Source organism: Oryx dammah, unplaced genomic scaffold, assembly GCF_014754425.2.
Source record: "Oryx dammah isolate SB20612 unplaced genomic scaffold, SCBI_Odam_1.1 HiC_scaffold_22, whole genome shotgun sequence".
Taxonomy (NCBI): Eukaryota; Metazoa; Chordata; class Mammalia; order Artiodactyla; family Bovidae; genus Oryx; species Oryx dammah.
The window spans coordinates 27,006,592-27,031,194 of NW_024070206.1; the positions used below are offsets into that span (position 1 = coordinate 27,006,592).

General features: G+C 40.8%; 1 protein-coding gene and 1 non-coding gene across 3 annotated transcripts in view; one reads left to right on the plus strand and one right to left on the minus strand.

The window, feature by feature from the left end:
- Positions 1–24,603, plus strand: part of GREB1L (GREB1 like retinoic acid receptor coactivator) — a 122,138-nt gene that overhangs the window by 40,927 nt on the left and 56,608 nt on the right. For both annotated transcript variants that reach the window (XM_040264709.1, XM_040264710.1), the window contains 6 exons: positions 14,842–14,958; positions 15,564–15,683; positions 16,710–16,847; positions 18,399–18,584; positions 22,972–23,298; positions 24,433–24,561. In XM_040264709.1, coding sequence (XP_040120643.1) covers positions 14,842–14,958; positions 15,564–15,683; positions 16,710–16,847; positions 18,399–18,584; positions 22,972–23,298; positions 24,433–24,561 — 1,017 coding nt within the window. The remainder of the gene's footprint in view (positions 1–14,841; positions 14,959–15,563; positions 15,684–16,709; positions 16,848–18,398; positions 18,585–22,971; positions 23,299–24,432; positions 24,562–24,603) is intronic.
- LOC120881242 lies at positions 4,929–5,031 on the minus strand. Its single transcript, XR_005725270.1, has one exon. It is a non-coding gene; the product is annotated as a U6 spliceosomal RNA (small nuclear RNA).

Sequence of the window (24,603 nt, forward strand, 5' to 3'; positions counted from 1 at the left end):
CCATCTTCGTTGCTGAGAGGGCTTTTCTCTTGTTTTGGAGAATGTGGATAACTGTCTAGCTGTGGTGCACAGGCTTCTCATTTCAGTGGCTTCTCTTATTTTGGAGCACGGGCTCTGGGGCTCACAGGCTTTCAGCAGTCGCAGCTGCCAGGCTCAAGAGCACAGGCTCAATAGCTGTGTCGCATGGACTTAGCTCTGAGGCAAGTGTGATCTTCCCAACCCAGGGATCAAACTCGTGTCTCTTCCATTGCTGCTGCTGCTGCTGCTAAGTCGCTTCAGTCGTGTCCGACTCTGTGCGACCCCAGAGACGGCAGCCCACTAAGCTTCCCCGTCCCTGGTATTCTCCAGGCAAGAACACTGGAGTGGGTTGCCATTTCCTTCTCCAGTGAATGAAAGTGAAAAGTGAAAGGGAAGTCTCTCAGTCGTGTCCGACTCTTAGCGACCCCATGGACTGCAGCCCACCAGGCTCCTCCATCCATGGGATTTTCCAGGCAAGAGTACTGGAGTGGGGTGCCATCGCCTTCTCTGGTCTCTTCCATTGGCGGGCCGATTTTTTATTACTAAGCCACCAGGGAAGCCTCAATATGACCTTTTAAGAAAGCAATTTGGCAATATATAACAAGAACATTAAAAATATTTATATCCTCTACTCTAGTAATCTCACTTCAGAGGCCTTAGCCAAGAAAATAACCTAAAGGACACTCAAGATATTCACTGAAGTTATTCTTTAGATGGACAGAAAAGAAGCACCTTTTAAATATAGAAACAAAGAAATAGCATACACAGGACAAAGATGTCAAAAAAAAAAAAAATTAGGACGCTGTCCAACCACATACGAAATAATCCTATTAAGGTTAAAAAAACAAACACACACGTATTAGGGCTTCCATGGTGGCTGTGTTAAAAAATCCACCTGCCAGTGTAGGAGACATGGTTTTGATCTCTGGTCTAGGAAGATCCCACATGCCATGGACCAACTAATCCCAGGCACTACAGCTATCGAGACTGTGCTCTAGAGCCTGGAGCCGCACCTTCTGAGCCCCTGTGCCCTAGAGCCTGTGCTCTGCAGCAAGAGAAGCTGCGGCAGTGAGGAGCCCGCATGGTGCAGCAGGGAGTAGCCCCTGCCCACCGCAACTAGAGAAAGCCCCATGCAGCAACGAAGACCCAGCACAGGCAAACAGAAATAAATAACATTATTTTTAAAAATATTAAACTCTATAGATATTTTTGTTGTATCATGGAAAAAATACTGGAGTATAGCCAATTAATTGACACACAATGTTATGATAGTTTCAGATGCACAGTGAAAGGACTCAGCCACACATATACATTTATCCATTCTCTCTTAAACCCTGCTTCCATCCAGGATGGCACATAACATTGAATAGAGTTCCATGTGCTATACAATAGGTCCTTGTCTATTATCCATTTTAAATATAGCAGTGTGTATATGACCTTCCCAAACTCCCTAACTGTCCCTTTCCTTTGGTAACCATAAGTTCATTTTCTAAGTCTGTGAGTCTCTTTCTGTTTTGTAAGTAAGTTCATTTGTATCATTTCCTTTTAGATTCCACATGTAAGGGATGGCATATGGTATTTCAAGAAGTGATATTTTAACATGTTTGTTTCTATTTCTGAGTTTTCCTTTGGTATATTTTTCATAATTAAGCACTAGAAATTCTCAAGATGAAGTCGAATGTACAGGTCAGTAGAAAGATCTGGTTTTCACTGATCTCTCTTCAGCATTCTGTGTAGGAATAAGGACCAGAACCTAACACATATGCATCTAAGTTACAGTTAGTTAGAAGGTAACAAAACCAGAATTTGAACTTTCTCTGCTCACTACTGACAATTTTATTAGGCAGTTGCTGGGTTATACAAAGATGATATTACCTCGAATTCTGTATAATGTTCATAAATTACCTCAAATTTCAAGAACAGAGTAAAAGGCAAGAGGAATGGGAAGATGAGAGGGGAGGACTAAGGTTGAAAAATACATGAAGAAAAGAAAATTGGGTAATTTGTAGTGATGTGGATGAACCTAGGGTCTATCATGCCCAGGAAGTAAGTCAGAAAGAGAAAAGCAAATATCATCTACTAATGCATATATATGGAATCTAGGAAAATGGTACTAATGAATCTATTTGCAGGGCAGGAATAGAGACGCAGATGTAGAGAACACTTGTGGACACAGACAGGGAAGGAGAGGCTGGGATGAACTGAGAGAGTAGCATTGACCACCATGTGTAACATAGACAGCCAGTGGAAAGCTGCCGTATAGCACAGGGGGCACAGCTTGGTGCTCTGTGACGACCTAGAAGGATGGGGTGGGGCGGGGGGCGCCAGGCTCAAGAAGGAGGGGATAAGTGTATATTATAGCTAATTTTCTTTGTTATACTGCAGAATCTACACATTGTAAAGTGACTATACTCTAATTTAAAAAAGCATCCCCCCCAAAAAATCCATAAAGATCAATTCTATATCCACTTTTGGCCAAATTTCATTAAAAGGGACTAAATTTATCATACCACCTGAAACAACCAGGAAAAAAGAGACAAAACTACGTCAAAAACAGTTGTTAGGACACTGTCCTTCAGGCAACAAATGACATTGATTCTGAGCAATAGGAAGCAAATAATGTGAGTCTTAGCATTGCCCCAGCTTACTTGCCAGTTTTCAGTCCATGATCCAGAGAGGGGGAACTGTGGTGGAGCCCAATGATCCCCTAAATTGAGTGGAAGGAACCAAAGCAGGTAAAGTTCACTGGACTGAGTACCAGAAGGCAGACAGCCTCACAGAGAGATCCCTAGCACTGTGCGAAAACTTCCCTGAAATGTTCAGTGTAGAGTCAGCTGATGCATGCATATTTGGAAACTACTCAAGGCTGTATAGTCAAAGCTATGGTTTCTCCAGTAGTCATGTATGACTGTAAGAGTTGGACCATAAAGCGAAGAATTGATGCTTTTGAACTGTGGCGCTGGAGAAGACTCTTGAGAGTCCCTTGGACTGCAAGGAGATCAAACCAGTCAATCCTAAAGGAAATCAGTCCTGAATATTCACTGGACAGACTCATGCTCAAGCTGAAGCTCCAATATTTCGGCTACCTGATGCAAAGAGCCGACTCATTGGAAAAGACTCTGATGCTCGGAAAAATTGAAAGCAGGAGGAGAAGGGGATGACAGAGGATGAGATGGTTGCATGGCATCACCAACTCAATGAACATGAGCTTGAACAAACTCCGGGAAATGGTGAAGGACAGGGACGTCTGGTGTGCTGCAGTCCATGAGGTAGCAAAGAGTTGGACATGACTGGGTGACTGAACAACAACATGAGATCTATCCAGTTCTTTGAGACATGGGTTAAAAAATTTAAAACAAATTCTTCTTTTATCCCCACTCATTATTTATTTAAATATTTTGGTGCTACAAATGTACCCTTTGGAATTCACCCATTCGGGTTTAAGTTCCATGTGTATCTATTGCTGTGTGGCAGACACTGAGAACACTTAATCTTTCTGAGTCTAGTTCCTCATCTGCCGAACAGAAGTGTGAACTACAGCCACTCCACAGTGTTGTTAGGATTACTTTAGAAAATCCTCAGTTGAGTGGTTGGCATGTAGTGAGTGTACATGACTGCAGACACTCATGGGCGTTGTGTAAGTTCAGACGTGACTGAGTGACTGAACAACATCAAGGCTGGTAAAAAGTTCCATCCAGAAGAGTGGGAGGGAACATTCACACAGGGCCAGGAATAAGGGCTGTTCCAACCAGCTAGGTGGGAAAACCTCACAATTTATCAGGCATTGGATGGAGTACTTGGGAAAGTCTTGTCTCAGTCATGAAGAATACTTAATTCTAGATTGAGCACTACTTCAAAATAGCCTAAAAATATCGAAAAGCAAAATCCAAAAGGATCAAATTGTTTCCAAGCAATTTAACTGTCTGGAGGAGGGCATGGCAACCCACTCCAGTATTCTTTTAATTTTTTTTAATTAAAAAAAAGAAAAATAGAATTTATTAGAGTGGGAGTCAAGCCAAGAACAGTGGGCTGCCTTCCTGATAGTCATGGAGAGCCGATGACAAGCTTAGGTCATTTGCCTGTTTTTATAGATGGGGAACAAAGTAGGAATATGTATCTTACCCAGTCACTCTAGTATTCTTGCCTGGAGAATCCCATGGACCAAAGGAGTCTGGTGGGCTGCAGTCCATAGTGTTGCAGAGTTGGACATGACTGAAGTGACTTAGCATGCACACATGCAGTTCAACTGTATTCCAGAATAAAGCTCAAGAATATTTATAGACAAACTTCCAATTATAAGATAAATAAGTACTAGGGATATAACATACAATATGATAAACATAATTAATAGTGCTATATAATGTATATGAAAGTTGTCAAGACAATAAATCCTGAGTTCTCATCACAAGGAAAAATTTTTTCTTTTTCTTTTATTTTGTATCTATATGAGATGATGACTGTTCATTAAACTTCTTGTGATAATCATTTCATGATGTATGTAAGTCAAATGCTGTACACCTTGAACTTATAGAGTTCCCATGAGTGTGTGCAGGCTCAGACGTGTCCAACTTTTTGTGAGCCTATGGACTGTAACCCATCAGGTTCCTCTGTCCATGGGATTCTTCAGGCAAGAATACTGCAGTGGGCTGCCATTTTCTCCTCCAGAGGATCTTCCCAACCTAGGGATGAAACCAGAACTTCCTGCATTGGCAGGTGAAATTCTTTACCTCTGAGCCACCTGGGAAGCCCAGAGAAACACGATTAATATTGAGGAGGCTCATTAATCAATCAAAACCCACCCGGAACTGACAGAGGTGTCAGAATTAGCAGAAAAGGACATCAAAACAGTTATTAAACATATCTCGTATGTTCAAGAAGCTAAGTAGACACTGAAGATATTAAAAAGCCCCAAAATGGAATGCTTCGCAAATTTGTGTGTCATCCTTGAGAGGGGCCATTCTATCCTTCTCTGCATCATTCCAGCTTTAGTATATGTGCTGCTGACATGAGTAAAGGATTATGTTTTAATTAAATGCTCGTCTCATTAAGTCAGAAGTAAAGTATGACTGACATGAATGACGCAGCCTCAGCGTGCATTAGTGAAAATATTGTGTCTTATTAGAAGAATATTACTCTAATTGCCAGTGTGAATGTGAAAATAGGTTCAGAGTACTATCCCCAGGAAAGAAGCAAATTATGTAGTCTATGTTTAAATATTTATTTGGTTGCACCAAGTCTTAGTTGCAGTGACATGTGGGATCTAGTTCCCTGATCAAGGATCGAACCTGGGCCCCCTGCACTGGGACTTCAGAGTCGTAGCCACTGGACCACCAGGGAAGTCTACACGGTCTAAGTTAAATGCAGGTACCAAGGGCAAAAAGAGGGCTTGTAAAGGTTTAAAGTCTCAAGCATCTGGAAGCCCCTTAATAAGACTGAGCAAGACAAGTATTTCTTGAATATCTGCTATGTTCTAGGTACTTGCTAAACATGTTAATTGCTACAGTGAGGCAGGTTTTAGGATCATTTTGCCAGTCACAAAACAGAATCTCAGAAAAGGGTAATATTTGGCAAAAAAAAAAAAGAGTAATTGAAAAAATCAGAATCTTTCTACTTGCTATTTAAATGACGCCCTTTAAAAAAATTTTTTTTCCCCAGTGATCTTGGGCTAACAGATTGAGCTATCGCATAAAGAGGATAAGGAAGTTGTTGTGGCTTTTTTTTCACTGTTTCTTTAGCCATGATGTGGCAGACCTTGTGCCAGAAGCTGGGAATGCCATTAAGGAGCTCATGACCTGAAGAGTGAAACAGGATATTACAAAATCCTACAACACAGAGAGCACAGCTGTGACTTGCTCAAGGAATTTTCCAAGTTTTCAAATGCTCTCATGTTTACAAGTTCACTGGTAAAGATAATCAGGTCTTGGTGACAATCGGGCCAGGTGATCAGCTGTTTACTGTCTAAGCACCAGTTTCTGCACAACAGCCTACAGTTCAGCTTCACCTCTGAGTAAGATCACAAAGGCTATTGAATTTTGGACACTGGGGCTGCCCCCAGTTGATCAAAACCACTGTTAAACACTGAATATGCCAATACCTGATAAGCTCAAGAATACAAGCATGGGCAAGATGGTAAAGACTAGGGACTAATGTAAAAGGATTCATGTTCACTCTGACCTTATCTAATGCCTAACTGCTTTCTGACTATATGCCTACAAAATGTGGCCTTTTGTGACTGGCCTCCTTCACTTGACATCATGTTTTCAAGATGCATCCACGTTGTAGTGTATATCAGTATTTCATTCCTTTTTGCTGCTGAATAACATCCCCGTTTTATGGATGTACCACATTTTATTTATCAATTTATGAGTTGATGGACATTTAGGTTTTTCTCCTTTGTTCAGTTCAGTTCAGTTCAGTCGCTCAGTCATGTCTGACTCTGCGACCCCATGAATCTCAGCATGCAAGGCCTCCCTGTCGATCACCAACTCCCGGAGTTCACTCAAACTCTCGTCCATCGAGTCCGTGATGCCATCCAGCCATCTCATCCTCTGTCGTCTCCTTCTCCTCCTGCCTCCAATCCCTCCCAGCATCAGGGTCTTTTTCAGTGAGTCAACTCTTCGCATGAGGTGGCCAAAGTACTGGAGTTTCAGCTTTAGCATCATTCCTTCCAAAGAACACCCAGGGCTGATCTCCTTCAGAATGGACTGGTTGGATCTCCTTGCAGTCCAAGGGACTCTCAAGAGTCTTCTCCAACACCACAGTTCAAAAACATCAATTCTTCGGCACTCAGTCTTCTTCACAGTCCAACTCTCGCATCCATACATGACTACTGGAAAAACCATAGCCTTGACTAGAGGGACCTTAGTTGGCAAAGTAATGTCTCTGCTTTTGAATATGCTATCTAGGTTGGTCATCACTTTTCTTCCAAGGAGTAAGCGTCTTTTAATTTCATGGTTGCAGTCATCATCTGCAGTGATTTTGGAGCCCCAAAAAATAAAGTCTGACACTGTTTCCACTGTATCCTCATCTATTTCCCATGAAGTGATGGGACCGGATGCCATGATTTTCGTTTTCTGAATGCTGAGCTTTAAGCCAAATTTTTCACTCTCCTCTTTCACTCTCATCAAGAGGCTTTTTAGTTCCTCTTCACTTTCTGCCATCAGGGTGGTGTCATCTGCATATCAGAGGTTATTGATATTTCTCCTGGCAGTCTTGATTCCAGCTTGTGCTTCTTCCAGCCCAGCGTTTCTCATGATGTACTCTGCATATAAGTTAAATAAGCAGGGTGACAATATACAGCCTTGATGTACTCCTTTTCCTATTTGGGACCAGTCTGTTGTTTCATGTCCAGTTCTAACTGTTGCTTCCTAACCTGCATATAGATTTCTCAAGAGGCAGGTCAGGTGGTCTGGTATTCCCATCTCTTTCAGAATTTTCCACAGTTTATTGTGATCCACACAATCTATTGTGATTCACACAGTCAAAGGCTTTGGCATAGTCAATAAAGAAGAAATAGATGTTTTTCTGGAACTCTCTTGCTCTTTCAGTGATCCAGCAGATGTTGGCAATTTGATCTCTGATTCCTCTGCCTTTTCTAAAACCAGCTTGAACATCTGGAAGTTCACAGTTCATGTGTTGCTGAAGCCTGGCTTGGAGAATTTTGAGCATTACTTTACTAGCGTGTGAGATAAGTGCAATTGTGCGGTAGTTTGAGCATTCTTTGGCATTGCCTTTCTTTGGGATTGGAATGAAAACTGACCTTTTCCAGTCCTGTGGCCACTGCTGAGTTTTCCAAATTTGCTGGCATATTGAGTGCAGCACTTTGACAGCATCATCTTTCAGGATTTGAAATAGCTCAACTGGAATTCCATCACCTCCACTAGCTTTGTTCGTAGTGATGCTTTGACTTGACTTTCTACTTTTACTTGACTTGACTTTCTACTTTGGGGCTGTTGTAAATAATGCTACTATGAACCTTTGTGTACAGATTTTTGCATGGGCATGTTTTTACTTTGCTCTCATTTTATACCTAGAAGTGGAATTGCTGGGTCATAGCTCTGTGTATATCCATTTGAGCAACTATTTTCTTTTTTTAATGTACATATTTTCATTTGTCTGCATCAGGTCTTAGTTGTGGCATACAGGATCTTTAGTTGCAGTGTGTGAACTCTTATTTGCAGCATGTGGGATCTAACTCCCTGACCAGGGATTGAACGCAGGTCTCCTGCCCTTGGGAGCATGGAGGCTTAGCCACTGGACCACCAGGGAAGTCCCTGAGGAACTAGTTTCCAACGTGGCTACACCATATTACATTCCTACCAGCAACATGTGAAGATTCCAGTTTCTCCATATCCTTGTCAGTACTTAATATTATTTTGCTGTGTTATGTTTTACTTTGTTTTAGCCATCCTAGTGTATGTTGGTAGTATAGTTTTGACTTGTGTTTTTCCGATGACTAATCATATTGAGTATATTTTCCTGTGCTAATTGGCTACCTGTGTATCTTCTTTTGGAGAAATGTCTATTCCAAACAACTTGCCCATTTTTTAGCTGGGTTATTTGTCTCTCTATTATTGAATTGTAAGAGTTCTTTATACATTCTAGATACAAGTCCTTTACCATATATGAGTTGCAAATGTTTCGCCTGAGTTGTCTCTTCGTCTCTTGGTGGTGTCTGTCAATGGTCTCTCCGTGGTGTCTCTTGAAGCGCGACATTATTGTATCTTGATGGAGTCCAATTCATCTATTTTTTCTTTTGTTGCTTGCACTTTTGGTGTCACATCCAAAAATGACTGCCTCAGCCAAGACTATGAAGATTTACTCCTGTGTTTTCTTCTAAGAGTGTTATAGTTTTAGCTCTTATCTTACATTTAGATCTATAATCCATTTCTGGTTAATTTCTATATATGGTGTAAGGAAGAGCTTTTATTAGTCAGTTTCTTTATTCTTGTGCATATTTCTGTACATTCATTTTGTACCTGATGGTCTGTGCTTATCTGAATTCACTGACTTGAAAAAATTACCATCACTTAAAATTTATTAACCAGATTTTACCTGTATGCTTACCTGGACTGTTAGAAATATGCTAAAATTCTAAGTGTAAACTAGGAAACAACGAATCTTGCACCAAACAGTGTATTTGTGGCCTGAAACATAGTGACCAACCTGTATAGAGACATGGCATAGTTAACTGGGACTCCTGTCCTGTACGGTTCTCTGTTAGTACCTGAAAAACTTGGGCTGTCTTCAGTTTCCTGAGACTTTATAATGTTGTGTGTGCAGCTGCTGGCTTCTATTCTTCCTGTAGGCATTAAAATCACTCCATGGTGTAAGTTAGAGCTGCAGAGAGGAATACGAACTCTCCTGAGCCAGTAGGGGACCATTTCAGTCTTTTTAGTTCTTATGAATTCTTATGCACTGGTTAAATATATCGGGAGTCACATTGTGGTGTGAGCATTAATTTTTTATATAATTTCTAACGTAGCATCGTCAGAATCCTGCTCTTCAGAACACTTTGTTGTTTAAACTCTCAGAGTTTTAGTAGTTCCTTTGACCCATTCCTATGTTACCTAATTACACTGTTCTGCTTGTGTAGTCAGGGACTTCACACTCCTACTTAGTTGCTCAGTTGTGTCCAGCTCTTTGCGACCCTGTGGACTATGGTCCACCAGGCTCCTCTGTCCATGGGATTTTCCAGGCAAAAATACTGGAGTGGGTTGACATTTCCTCCTCTAGGAGATCTTCCCAACACAGGGATCAAACCCATGCCTCCTGTGTCTACTAAAATGTAGGTCCCTCGTGGCTCAGATGGTAAAGAATCTACCTGCCAAGCAAAAGACTTGGGTTTGATCTCTGGATCAGGAAGATCTCTTGGAGAAGGGAATGGCAACCCACTCCAGTATTCTTGCCTGGAGAATTCCATAGACAGAGGAGCCTGGCTGACTACAGCGCATGGGGTCACAAAGAGTCAGACACGACTGAGCGAATAACACTTTCACTTTTTTTTTCTTTACCCACTGAGCTACTGGGGAAGCCCATGGAGTCAGGGAGTTGGGGTCTGCTATATTCATTTCAGAAAATTCTAGTTGGCTGGAGTCTTTATCTCTCACATAGCCTGCCTCTGAAATGGCATTTGACTTTTCTATGTTGAATTATTTTGTGAATCCAAATTGGGATTTTTGTTTGGATGTCCCTGGTATTACATAGGTAGAAATTCTAGTTTATTTCCAAATATTAACATGAGTTTTCTTCAAAGGCAAGTTGTTTTTCCAATGTTACAATGACTTAGCTTGCATAATACTTTTTAAATGATAAACTTATCTGGATAGAGATAAATATATCTCATAAAAATATGACTGAAGGAAACTGTAGAGACAGTTTTAGTATGACACATGATCATATCTTCGATGCCACGTCATGTGACTTTGACCAAGTTAAATGGCTACCACTATCTAAAGTAATAGCAACAGCCTCATTGAGTTCATATAGGAATTAGGTGAATTGATATATTTAAAGTGCTTAGACTATCACCCAGCACATTGTACCTGTTAGTGAGTGTTTGTTAAATACATAAAAAGAAAATAAAACTGATGTACAGCAAAATGGACTTTCTTAAAATAGATCAAGGGGGAAACTGTAATTCTACAGTCTACTCTCTCTCGGCTCACTCTTGTTGAATTAACTTCCTTCCTGCATATATAACTAGTTTCTAATTTGAACAACCTCTTTCATTTTAAAGATTCACCGGTTCTCAGTCCAGCTAATTCTGCAATCAATTTAAGTGGAGCTCAGGACCTGACCCGGAATAAGAATGTTGTGAAGCCACTGGCTTTGTCTTTGCAGGTTGTAGGGAAGACTTTTGCTGCAGGTGATGTTTTCCTCACTTATATTTCTTTGGTGAATACATAGTCTACAAAAGACTTGTGAGAAGTTTAATTACCAATTTGGTAGAAGAAAACAGAAGCTCCTTCTTTGCCAGCTGAAGGCAAAAGTGGGGCTGTCTACAATAGCACATTATTATACAAAGATTTGCATTTTCTCTGTTAGATCCGAAAGAGTCAGTGGACATTTGGCACACAGGGGAGACAAAACAGATTGATTCTGTTCAATATACATTTCTTGGGTACCTGCTATGATGAGGAACTGGGGATACTAAGATAAATAATGCTCAATCCCTGACCTCTAATGTGCTCGTAACCTTGTAGAGGAGATTGACCTGTGAGATGTTTTCAGTATACTGCAGTAAATACCGGAGAAGGCAATGGCAACCCACTCCAGTACTCTTGCCTGGAAAATCCCATGTATGGAGGAGCCTGGTAGGCTGCAGTCCATGGGATCGCTAAGAGTCGGGCACGACTGAGCAACTTCACTTTCACTTTTCATTTTCATACATTGGAGAAGGAAATGGCAACCCACTCCAGTGTTCTTGCCTGGAGAATCCCGGGGATGGGGAGCCTGATGGGCTGCCATCTATGGAGTCGCACAGAGTCGGACACAACTGAAGCAACTTGGCAGCAGCAGCAGCAGCAAATACAGGGCAGAATTCCTGGGTGGTGCTTTGGTAAAGAACCCACCTGTAATGTAGGAGACATAATGAGACATGGATTTGATCCCTGGTTGGGAAGATCCCCTGAAGAAGAGCCTGGCAACCCATTCCAGTATTCTTGTCTGGAGAATCCCATGGCCAGAGGAGCCTGGTGGGCTATAGTCCATAGGGTCACAGTAAATACACAATATCCTAAGGGGAGCACCGCCTAGAGGAGGGGCATTTAGCACAGCCTTTTAGGGAGAAATTAAGAATGAGTTCTTAGAGGAGTGCAGTCTTGAACTATGAGGAGATGTTCACTGTATAGCAGAATAGGGGAAAGACATTTCATATTCAGGGGAAAGCGGGAGCAAAGCTTGAAAGGAAAAGGAGAGAAGCAGTATGACATGACATATTCAGGAACTTCTGGCAGGTTGGACTTGTTAGAAACACACAATATGAAACTCAGGAACTAGCAGGAAGTAAGCACGATGCAGACAAGGGAAGTTTCCCTTGTGGCCCAGACAGTAGAGTCTGCCTGCAATGTGGGAGACCCGGGTTCAATCCCTGGGTTGGGAAGATACCCTGGAGAAGGAAATGGCAACTCACTCCCGTGTTCTTGCCTGGAAAATCCCATGGATGGAGGAGCCTGGCAGGCTATAGTCCACAGGGTCACAAAGAGTTGGACGTGACTGAGCAACTTCACTTTCAGACAAGGGAAAGGTCATAGGAGTTCAGACTCAGAAGCATGAATTTTACTCTATAACTTATGGCACAGGGGAGTGACATAGTCTTCTTTTAACTTGACTAGATCATTTGGGCAGCAAAAAGAGATGACAATACAAGTTGCAGGTTTTTCAGTAGTCTGGGTGAGAAATGATGAGGTCTTTGACCAGAGTGAAGATCGGTAGGGGAGGAGGAGATAGATTGGAGAACTCAGGATGTGAAATGAGCAGACTCGACTGATTAATGGGAGCGTGAAGTGGAAGAAGGGGTCTCGGTTGATCTCCGTCTTTCTGGGCTAGTGGTTGGTTCTGTTACTTGACATTGGGAATACAGCAGGGGTAGCAGTCTCCCCAGGAGATGATGAGTTCAATTTAGGACGTATTGAGTTTGGAATAACGATGAGGCATCCAAATGGAGCCATTCAACAGTCATTTAATTTGTCATAGAGAGAAAGCAGCACTAATGGTGTAAAGCTGACCCACCAGCATGCCACAGTAAATGATATCAATCAAGGAGAAATGTAGAGTAAGGCAAGCTGTGAACTAAAGGTGGAACCCTAGAAAATGGCAGTGTTTAACAAAAAGAAATGGTCAGGGAGGTAGAAGTAAATGTGAAAGAGAACCTGTTATTGTTGGCAACTTTCCAACAGTTAGGCATCATAATTTATCCAGACCACTTTTGTTCTTCCTTTGGTCCAACAATTCTTACAGAATCTGTCTTCTGGTTAGATTATAGACTGGAACAAACTGAATCCCAAGTTTTTACAGCAAAAGGAAAAATTAATGAAATTATGAATCTTGGTGGTAATCATCATGGTTGCTAAAACTATAGCATGAAAGGCTGATATAACTTGAGGATTAGGCTAACAACTCTTAAACCCACTGATGAATCTTAGCATCACAAGAAGCGAACAAACTAGCTATTATGTGCCTCTCTTAATGGAAGTATACAACAAGACTTAGGAGGTATTCTTGTCAGAAAAAAAGAAAAATCAAATGAATCTGAGCAAGCATCTATATCTGATGATTAGTTTAGGAATTAGAGGAGATACCAAATTATACCATGGATATCCAGTCAGCGAAATACAGAAAATGAGAAATTCTGCTATATTTTCAGCAAACTAATTGCAAGAAAGAAAAAACAAGGGAGTGGGAGGAATTTGGAGATTGGGACTAACATATATGCACTATTGATACTATGTGTAAAACAGATAACTAATGAGAACCTACTGTTTAGCATAGGGAGCTCTTCTCAATGCTCTGTGTTGACCTAAATGGGAAGGCAATCCAAAACAGAGAGGATATATGTATACATATGGCCGAGTCACTTTGCTGAACAGTAGAAACTAGCACAACATTGTAAAGTAATTATACTCTAATTAAAATTAATGTAAAAAGTCTTGAAGGAAAAGCTAAAAATTAAAAAGAAAACAAAAAGGAGAATCTTATAGATTAAAAGAGGTTTAAGGGACAGAGCAACTAAATTCCAGAGAAGGCAATGGCAACCCACTCCAGTACTCTTGCCTGGAAAATCCCATGTATGGAGGAGCCTGGTAGGGTGCAGTCCATGGAGTCACTAAGAGTCGGACACGACTGAGCGACTTCCCTTTCACTTTTCACTTTCATGCATTGGAGAAGGAAATGGCAACCCACTCCAGTGTTCTTGCCTGGAGAATCCCAGGGACAGGGAAGCCTGGTGGGCTGCCATCTATGGGGTCGCACAGAGTCGGACATGACTGAAGCGACTTAGCAGCAGCAGCAACTAAATGTGTGGATATTTTTAGAACCCCAGTTTGAATAAGAAATGTAAAAAGCCATTTCTGAGATGACTGGGGGAAATTCAAATACTGATGGGATATTTAATATTAAGAAATTATTGATTATTGTTAATTTTAAGTATAAAGCAATATCACAGTTCTGTTTTTAAGAGTCCTTTTAGAAACACATACAAAAGTATTTATGAATGAAGTGATATGATAAATGAGTTTGCTTCAAAATAATCTAGAGCCCATATGTGCACATGTGGGGTGGGGTTGAAGAGATAGGGAGCATAAATAAAACAGGATTGGGCATACCTTGATAAATGTTGAAGCTGGGTGGGGGGAATGTAGCTCATATACTATTCTCTCTATATATATTTGAAAATTTCCATGATAAAGGTCTTTTTTAAAGTTTTATTTCCACCCACTATCTCCAAAGATGTCGCTGAAAATGATTCTAAAAGATCTCTTGGGGGAACTTCTCTGGCGGTTCAATGGTTAAGACTTTGTGCTTCTACTGCAGGGGCATGGGTTCCATCCCTGGTTGTGGAACTAAGATCCCACATGCCTCACAGCCAAAAAACTAACTAAATAAAAAAGATCGTTTAGGGTCCTAGAAAATTACTTGGGGTGATAGTTCATGTTACTGAAGGTACTACTCTGATGGTTGTAGTTGGCTTTGCGCAGCTGAGCTGTCCCATCAGTGGGATGTCTTTGAATCCTAGGGTGCATGGTTTGTCGTACGGTTGCAGCGTCACAGAAAGCAGTGTCCTGCCCAGACTCTGTTCTGAGTGGCCCCTCTTTTGTACCACAGATGCTGCTAATGGGAACAGTAGCCACGGAGGAAAGAGCAGTGCGTCTAGCTCCACGCCCGCCCGCCCAGGGAATTATTCGTTGTCACCAAGACCTAGCTTTGCCTCGGGAGACCAAGGTACAATACCCATCTTAGAGTTTTGAAATAATGCAACTCAGTTATGGAAGAAGTGCTCCAAAGAGTTTGGAATGATGAACTGTCTGGCAGGGCATTCCCAGTTTTTCCTTAGCTTCTCGTGCAATATTTTGAAAGTTTATGATTGGTATGAACAATTACAGTTGTGTGTCTACTGCCCATTCTACAAGGATGGGCCTACCAAGGAAATAACATTGAAGCAAATATATAAGATGTATCTTTAAAAGTCATGGGCTTTGATGACCAAATTACAGGGTTCAAAGTTCATCTCTGCTATGTGACCCTGAGTAAATGTGAGCCTTTTGTTCACTCTCTATGAAATGGGTATAACAATGTAGTTGTCCTGCAACTTCATGGAGTTGTTGATAGAATCAGATGAAATAATTTAGGTAAAACTGTACATCATAAAACAGCCTGCAGTTGTTAGATGGTATTGTAAATATGTGACTTTTTCTAATTTTATCCTTACCTCTAGAAAAGTGACGTCGACTTTCTGAGTATAATCATAGTAAAGGTCTTGTGTTACTTTGACTTCTTTCCTTACTTCCATCACTAAGGACAAGCCTCATCTTTCTTTTTGCATTCAGCTACCATGTTCATTTCTGGGCCACCAAAGAAGCGACACCGAGGATGGTATCCTGGGTCACCCATCCCCCAACCTGGTTTAGTTGTACCTATTCCTACAGTTCGCCCTCTTTCAAGAACTGGTAAGATTTCAACAGAAGATGGGTTTTAAGTTTCCTTAAATTAGCAGAGGTATCTCCTAATCTTGTTCTTTCCATGAACCCTTGAAGATAAATTTCCTTTACCAACAATTGTGTCCAGCATTCTAGCAGCTGATCTTTTGTCCCCATCGTATCTGCCATCTGAACAAGCACATGTGCCATCATGTGAGTCATCATCTTGAGTCACCATCTGGCTTTGTTGTATCCTGTAGTATCCATAAACCATTCTTTACAGAGGGCATAATGCTACCAGCCCACCATCACAGATCATGACTGAACTTGCACTGTGAGTAGTGGTGTTAGATGTCTTCTCCTGTGATCTGGGTCCTTACATGACCTGTACTTACTATTTCTGAATTGAGTGGTTCAGTCTGTGACTAGAATCCTGAAATCCAACTGATTCTCCCATATAATACCCAACTGTGGCCATTTGATGCCTACAGTTAAAATGTTCAAATGCCCATCTACCTTGCTGTATAAAACACAGACAAATGTAAACATACCAATTCTAGGACATAAGGTTATTTAAAACTTTGTTTGATTAAAAATTCTAAAGACTATGTAGAAATGATACATACAAAAAGAATTGTGCCAACATGGTACTGTGATTGCCTGTAGGTATACTGACTAATTATGAATTTATCCCTATTCTCATTTTTCTATACTTTTCACATTTTCTGTAATGACTAGATATGCCTTGATAATTTAGTGCTGGAAGAGATAAAATACAAAACAGAATCCAAAATACTGTATATGGGAAAACAACTAAAAGGAAAAACTGCCAGAGTGTTAAATAGTAGCTATCTCCAGATGATTTGATAATGGTTGATATATTTGTTTGTTCCACTCACTTCTTATTTTATATAGTAAGCATGAATATCTTTAATAAAACAGCCATTAGACCTATAAAACTTGCATATTAAAGGCAGTCACACTGTGTTGATTTCAACTGTATTTCATTTAGCCTTCCTATCTAATCCTTCTTGTCAAACAACTTTTTTTTTGCAGAGTCCCTTTTATCTACCCCAGTTCCACAGACCCCATTAACTGGAATTTTACAACCTCGACCCATTCCTGCAGGGGAAACTGTAATTGTTCCTGAAAATCTGCTGAGTAACTCAGGAGTTAGACCAGTTATCCTGATAGGTAAGGAAAGGAATTCCAAGTTGCCTGTGTCCCCTGGAATCTAGAAGCACTCCTCCATTTCGATGTGTCTTTATTCATGTATTCGTGAATGTATTCATTGATGCCTCTATTAATTCTTTCAGCTTTTATTGGTCAGTTCCTTCAAGCTATACTAAACAAGGGACTAGAAGTTAGGAAGAAGGCCGTCTTTCTGCCCACAAAGAGCATTGTTTAGCTGGGGGGAGTCTAGAGATCACAGCCAAGAACTCCAAGAGCTCAGAGGAGAGGGAGCTTAACTCTGTTTGGAGGGGTCTGAGAAGACTTCTCAGAAGTCACCTTTCAGCTAGGGACGAGAAGGGTGGGTGAAAGCGGACAAAGCTGGGGAGGGCTTATTTCAGTCAAAGAGATCCAGGCTGCAGAGAAAAGGAACAAGCTGAGTTGGCGAAGAGGCCCTTCTCAGGAGGACCAAGAGGCCCCAGAGCTGCAGATTTCAACCATGGGAAGCTGTAGGAGTGAGAGCCTTTCTAAGCTCTTGATAAGTGGTGGTACCTTTCATACCCACATCAAGAGTCCCCTCGTTGCCAGGGGTGGTGTGGTGGGGGGAGGTGCGGCTAGCTGAGGCCAGAAGAAGACTGCTGACTTTACCCCCAGGACTAAACAGATAGGGTGTTTAAGCCCAGGGGGTCTTTATGGTATGTCTATGTGAGGTGTTATCTGTTTCTTGCAGTTGGCTTGAGCCTACTGACATGGGTGGTTTTGCTTTGAGCCCTGTTCTTTATCAGGCTGCCCCCTGGACCTCCAGGCACTGGGGGAAATCCAGTTGTTTAAATTCCGTATAGTCAGGAAGTGCTTACTGAGCATTCGAGTTACATGCACGGTGCAGCTAAGCCTTGGAAGGATAAGTAAAACTACGACCCTTTGGTGTCTGTCTTTTAGAAAGACTCATGGAGGGACTGTTCTCTCCATCAGACCATCAACACAGTGTGTATTTTCAACACGTTTTGTCCTATCTACTTCTAAGATGATTTGAGACTTTTATTGACATTCAGGAAGAGAACATAACAAAAATAGCTAAGATAGCAAAAAGAGTAAGACCCTCCAAGTTTTAATACTTGTGACTGGCAGAATATTGCTGTTGATCTATGAGTTTAGCTTAAACTTTTTAAAAGAAAACATCAAGAAGTGAAGTAAGCATGTTATGGTAGTCTATCTATTCTCTGACTTCTTATCTGATCAGGAATTTTATCTGAAAATATTTTATTCCTGCAGGTTTACGAAGGATACAGAGATGTTTTTGCAAACTTTCATCAATCCTCTATGGCAGAGATATTAATTAGCATGTCCCTATATAATTTGAGTATTTTGTTTCTTGTTCATCTAATTTAATAAAAGGGTAGCATTTAGAGCATTTGAGTAAATTCTCTAGGATTGATATATTTGAGTAATTTGTTTGGTAGACATTCAGAGGTCAGGGAACTTTGGTAGGCATCGTTGATCCTAGCTGAACAAATATACCTGGTTGGACCTCAGGAGGAAATGTTGAACTTTATTGACCTGCTTCTGTTGGGGCAGGCTATGGCACTTTACCCTATTTCTATGGAAATGTTGGTGACATTGTTGTCAGTCCTCTGCTGGTGAACTGCTACAAGATTCCACAGTTGGAAAACAAGGATTTGGAACAATTAGGGTTGACTGGCAGCCAACTCCTGAGCGTGGAAAACATGATTCTTCTGACAATACAGTATCTCGTACGGCTGGGTAAGCTATTTTCAATAATCATTTGATGGTGGCCATTTTTATTCTGTTTTGTAACATACTTTTTTCCTTTCTCACTCACTTTCTCACCTTTATCCACTTCTTCCTTCTCCTTTTTTGCTTCTAACATTCTTTTTCTTCAACCCCACTCACTATGACTTTTCCTCGTCCTTTCCTCCATTTCTTTCCTATTCATTTCCTTCTCTTTCCTACTTTTTTTCTCCTCTTTTCTCAGACCTAGCCTCCCTTGCTCCTTGCTTTACTTCTTCAGGTTCTAGAAGAGATAAATTGCTCCACCTAGTGTCCAGTCCCATGTTGGTCTAAGGTCTCCAAAGCAGTTGATGGCAGACTAACTGAGAGCTGTGCCATGGGTACCTCCCTTGGGGACTCAGGCCAAGCCACCTTTCTGAAAGTGCAGCTCCCATCTGGAATGCAAATGTAGTCATTGCCGTAGACAGTTATTTTCCGATTTTCCACTTGGCCTTTTTATCTTATTTATCCACTGTCCCTACACGCTTTTTTTTCTTCTCTAGCTTTATCCCTTTGATGTGGTCCCAGACCACTTCCCTTCCTTGAGGTAGTATCTTGGAACTCCCTGGAAGGTCTTCTGGGCTTTAGGGTAAAGGGATACGTAGGTCAGGAACCCTTCACTTCCTTCCTCTGTTTGATATCTCCTCCTGAGCCCCATAGTGGGTGTATGCAGTGGCTCTGCAGCATTTACATTGCAATGTCCTTTATTTTGCAAACTGCAGTGGGCCATCTAATATGCAGCCTAATTATACACTCTTTCCATGACTTCAAACCACTGATTTACTTAGGAAAAATGTTTGAGTTGTAAAATTACACATTAAAAATTTTATCTGTGCTCTTGTGAATTTTTTTCAATGTTTTAAAGTACTTTGGTGTTAAATGATAAAAAGACATGGGGCTAAACAATGTTACACACACACACACACAGACATACACACACACAAACTTCACCTTCAGCCCTTGGAGCAACAGCCTGCAGCCTTGTACCTTGCAGCTCTTAGTACCTCGAGAGCCCAAAGACATCCCTTGACATAGGATCTGCCTTGACATGGACATTTGAAATTTGGTGAGGCTTCAGGTATCTCATGAGCCACTTTCATGATAAATCTTGGACTTGCTAATCATTTTTATTAGCAGGTGGTAAAATTATAAAAAATCTCCTGGGTCTGACATTTGACATCATAATTTTAATTGATACATATTGACTTTCAACCATGTTTCAGGATGAAAAAACAGCTTCAAGATGCCTTCAGGATCAGTAAGATAAGACCACATGAAGTAATGCTATTATAGCAAACCAAACATATCAGCATAGCATTTTTTTCAATCTCAGTAACAATTTAAGCAGTCAAAGTCCAAGTTAATTAAATGAACCACATGGTCTAAACAAAACATCTTCCCTTAAATTACTAAAAGTTCTTTTATTAAAAAATAGAACACTCTTTATTAGACAAAACTCTTCTCTGCCCTTCAGGATCAATTCAATCCAGAATTTTACTGGCAACCAATTAATTATGTTTCTCGGTGTCCAAAATAAATAGCTGTTTCTTTTTCTTAATGTAAATTTTAAACATTGAGACGTCAGTTCTCCTCAACTAACTCTTCTGGAGTCCTTAATTTTTTTTTTTTTTCTTTGGCCTTCAGAAATTTCAAAGAAGGCAGCAAGAATATTTTCACATATTGTATAGATTTTAAATAGACATCCAAAAAAATAAATCCAGACTCCTAAGAGGACAGGGCTAATACTCAGATGGTTCAGTTACCTGAATGTAACAGAGAAGAAGAAAAGCAAGATTTTTCAGAAAGAATGGATCCTTCCACTACAGTCACTTTAAAAAAAATAAGTCAGTTATTTCACAATCTGAAAGTCTTTTGAAGTAGATGATGAAATCAGCAAATCCAGAGTCTTGGAGGACCTTGAGTCGGTTGGACCCTTGTTCTTTCCTATTATGGCAGCTCTAGCTGAAAAGCTTTCAGCCCTGTTGTCTGGGCTGAGTAACTGGAGATCAGTACTTGAAGGGGGAAAAATGACCATAATCAAATGGAGAAAAGCCTCCTGCAATTTAGCTGTAAAGGCTAAGGATGAAGAAATGATGGGAGGTGATTGGAAACTAGGCAATTTACTCTAAAAAAAGTCTCTTACTTCATTTAAACTTTAATACTTTTTCCTCCATTTCTCATTCCTAACAGTAATTCGATCAAAACTCTAGAAGTGAATTTTAAGGTAACCAAGAATGCCATGAACGTGTCTGAGAGTTTATTTTCCCAGAATGCCTTTGTGTTTGGGATTCATGATGCTGCCTAATAGAACATGTTAATTCCATCATGGTTTGGTGTGGGTCCTACGACATACCTGTTCACCAGCTTCTTCAGATGGCCTATGAGAAGCTGGAGGCAGGCAGAGCCATATGCTTTTTGAGCTGTGGTTTGTTCTGATGGGAGAAATCTTTAAACAGACGACCACCTTCCCTTCTCCTGATACAGTCAATACAATTCTATGCACTTTGAGCTCACTACTAAGTGTGTACTTAATGGCCGTGAACCTCTCACTACTAAGTGTGTACTTAATGGCCGTGAACCGTGGTGCTAGTTTGGTAAAGTTAAATGAAGACCAGAAACTTTGGTGGCTCCCAGGTGATAAGAAAGGTCTCCGCTAGTAAAGGATTGGGGAAGGCATGGAAACATAAAGCCAGTGTTAACATTGCTAATACTTTGCCCTCTTTCTATATACAGAAGAGAAAAGTCTGTGAGGACTTCACTCTTTTACTTCCCTCTGGCTCCAGCCAATCCTGGAAAAAACTGTTTTTGTTTTTTTTTCAAATTAAAATTGTTTTTTTTTTGTTAACTTTTTATTTTGTATTGGGGTATAATTGTATTGGGGTATCACAACGATTAACAATGTTGTGATAGTTTCACAGCACAATCACATGATGGACAGCAAAGGGACTCGGCCATACATATACATGCATCCAAACTCCCCTCCCATCCAGGCTGTCACATAACATTGAGCAGAGTTCCCTGTGCGAGACAATTGGTGTACTTGTGGTTATCCAAAATTGTTTATTTTAAAAACATATTTAAAAAGAAAAAACCTATAGCATTTTATTTAATTCTCATTGTCCTAAACATTACTAAACTTTCACTTTCTTCCTTTCCCAGAGATGACGGGCAGGGTCAGGGAAACCACTTAAATCCCTGTTAAAGGGAAGGAGAGATTTCTGATTCATTCAGTTGCCTACTTCCCATACAGAAGTCAGGTCCCTCATCCTTGTATTTTTCTGCAAGGGGCTTTTGACTCTGGATTCCAAGGCAATTGCTTGATCTCAGATCACAGACACCGAGGGTTCTAGATCTGTTTTAGAAGCCTGAGTTTCAAAGCTCAGTTCTGCACAGCCAAAGAAGGGGTTGTGGGTAGCAGTAGTAAACGTAGTCCTTCCAGTTTCAACTTAAACTTAAGTATAAGAATTCATTTATGTCACTTGGATGCCAGACATTGACTTGTTTATTTTGTCCTAAAGCCTGGTTGAGTTTCTAAAGAGAAACAAAATCCCCCTAATTCCAGGGTGGACGGATCAACCGTGAAAGCTTAGCCATAACCACAGCCAGAGAGGAGGGCCAAAGGCCATCTTTACCCCAGAACTCTGGGAAATAACTCACTGATGAGAGCATTCTTTATCTGGGGAAAGCGTGAAACTGCCTAAATATAAATTGGGAGTGAAAAATAACTTAACTTTCTTTGTGGACAGTATTCTCAAAATTTGGTACAGAGGCTATACATGCAAATGTTTTTCTAAAGTATTTATGAATAAAATGAGAACTGCATGAAGCCTGAAGCTGATTATACACACTGGTGGCTTAGCTTCTTGCGTTATTAGTCATTAACTATTTCCATAATGCCAAGTTTCATATGTCAACAAAAACACTGCCTTCAGCATGCTGCAATCTATTGGTTTGCAAAGAGTTGAACACAACATAGCGACCGAACAACAACAACAACAATATTATATAATAATATTTCTGATATTATTTTTAAAATTACCACCCTCAGTGACCATCTCCCAAGGCATACAGTGGAATTGATACTCTCTGAGCACATCTTTTTTCAAAGGTAATAGGAACAGAAGTCTGCATTGTAAAAATATATACTGAGGCAGACAGAGAAGAGAGAAGGCAGTTTCACAATTAAAAATGATTAGTAGATGCACCATACTTAAGGCCATTACAGGAAAAAAAGCTTACTTGCCAGCCGGAATAGACAGCATACTGGTGTATGTGTGTGTGTGTGTGTACGTGTCTCTCTTTTCTAGCTGTGATCTAAAAAAAAAAAAAGAAATTCTAGCTATAATTCTCTTCAATTTAGGTCCTGATCAGATACCTCTCAGGGAAGAATTTGAACAAATTATGCTGAAAGCTATGCAGGAATTTACTCTGAGAGAGAGAGCCCTGCAGATGGGTGTGCAGTGCACTCCAGTGTCACCAGGACAGCTCCCCTGGCTGGCTAGATTAATTGCCAGCGTGTCTCAAGACTTGGTTCATGTGATTGTGACCCAGAACTCTTTGGCAGAGGGCATTTCAGAAACTTTGAGGACTCTCAGTGAAATGAGGCACTATCAAAAACTACCGGATTATGTGGTAACCATTTGTGCTTCGAAAATCAGAGGAAATGAGTTTTGCGTGGTCGTATTAGGTGAGTAATTTTAAAAATCTATCCATTCAATCATCTGTCCATTTGAAAACTACTTGCTGAGTGTCTCAGGAATCCATGCAATTAATCTCTGATCAAGGGCCTCAGCTTGGGTTCTTCCTCCTAATTTTAACTTTTCCTTTGCTCCTCAGATCAGAGTTTTTGTAGCCTGTAGCTTGGCTGGCGTCCCTGTCAGCTGGTGGTGGGAGCATTATTTCAAAGCACATCCTGGTAACAGATACCCTTGTCTCTTGTCGCTTCTGTCCTTAAAAGGTTTTGGAAATGTTACCACTCTAGCATGTGAGAAAGCCACTGCCACAGGTGGCCTAAGCCAGTTCATCGTTATCTGCCAGGAGCTTAACTCACATATTCACCTCTTCACCAGAGAGGGTATTTAATGCTGTAACATTGACCATAAAGAAAAGCTTCAGAGAGTTGGTACATTACAAAATGCATTTTTGTTTCTGGTGCTGATTTTCTATCAGATGCCATCCTGAGTTGCCATTTGGACTAAATTTTGCTTTTCTCCTCTCTGTGAATGGCTCTCACATCTTCCTAACAAAGGGGCCAAGCCTCCTTGCTTTGACGAAACCCACCTGCCTATCTCTCTGTGATGTATGTATCTTTCAACAAGCTTCATCAGAAAGTATAACACATTCATTTATTCTCATTTTCATTTGTTTAAAAAAAACATAACTTTACATTTTTAAGACTGATATTCATAATAGCCATGCAGACAATTTTTTAAAGGTTTTTAACATCCCTCTGTGAGTTTTTAAATACATCCATGGCATGTTTTCCCAGTTACAAACATGTGTGCCTGTGTGCCAGGCTCCTCTGTCCACAGGATTCTCCAGGCAAGAATACTGGAGTGGGTTGCCATGCACATAAGGGATGCTTTTTTTCCCTTAATCACCTAACTTTGTATCTGAAACTTCATTTCAAATGGAGTTTTGGAATCATCCTTTCAAATGCTGGGGAGTCACCAGCATTACCTTTGGATGCACCAGACTTTCCTCATCCAAGTCCCTCTAGGCACAGACTCTGGTTGCATTTTCAGTTCTGGATGTTTTATTATGAATCATGTCCCGGTGAGCATTTGTGCATTGGCACGTCATCTCTCCCTCTGTTCTGCAGGTCAGCACCAGTCCAGGGCTCTGGCAGAGAGCATGCTCACCACAAGTGAGTTTTTGAAAGAAATTAGTTATGAACTCATCACGGGAAAGGTCAGTTTCCTGGCATCGCATTTCAAAACCACATCATTAGGTGAGTGGCTGTCGGATTCAGCAATGCTGCTGGGTCCCCAGC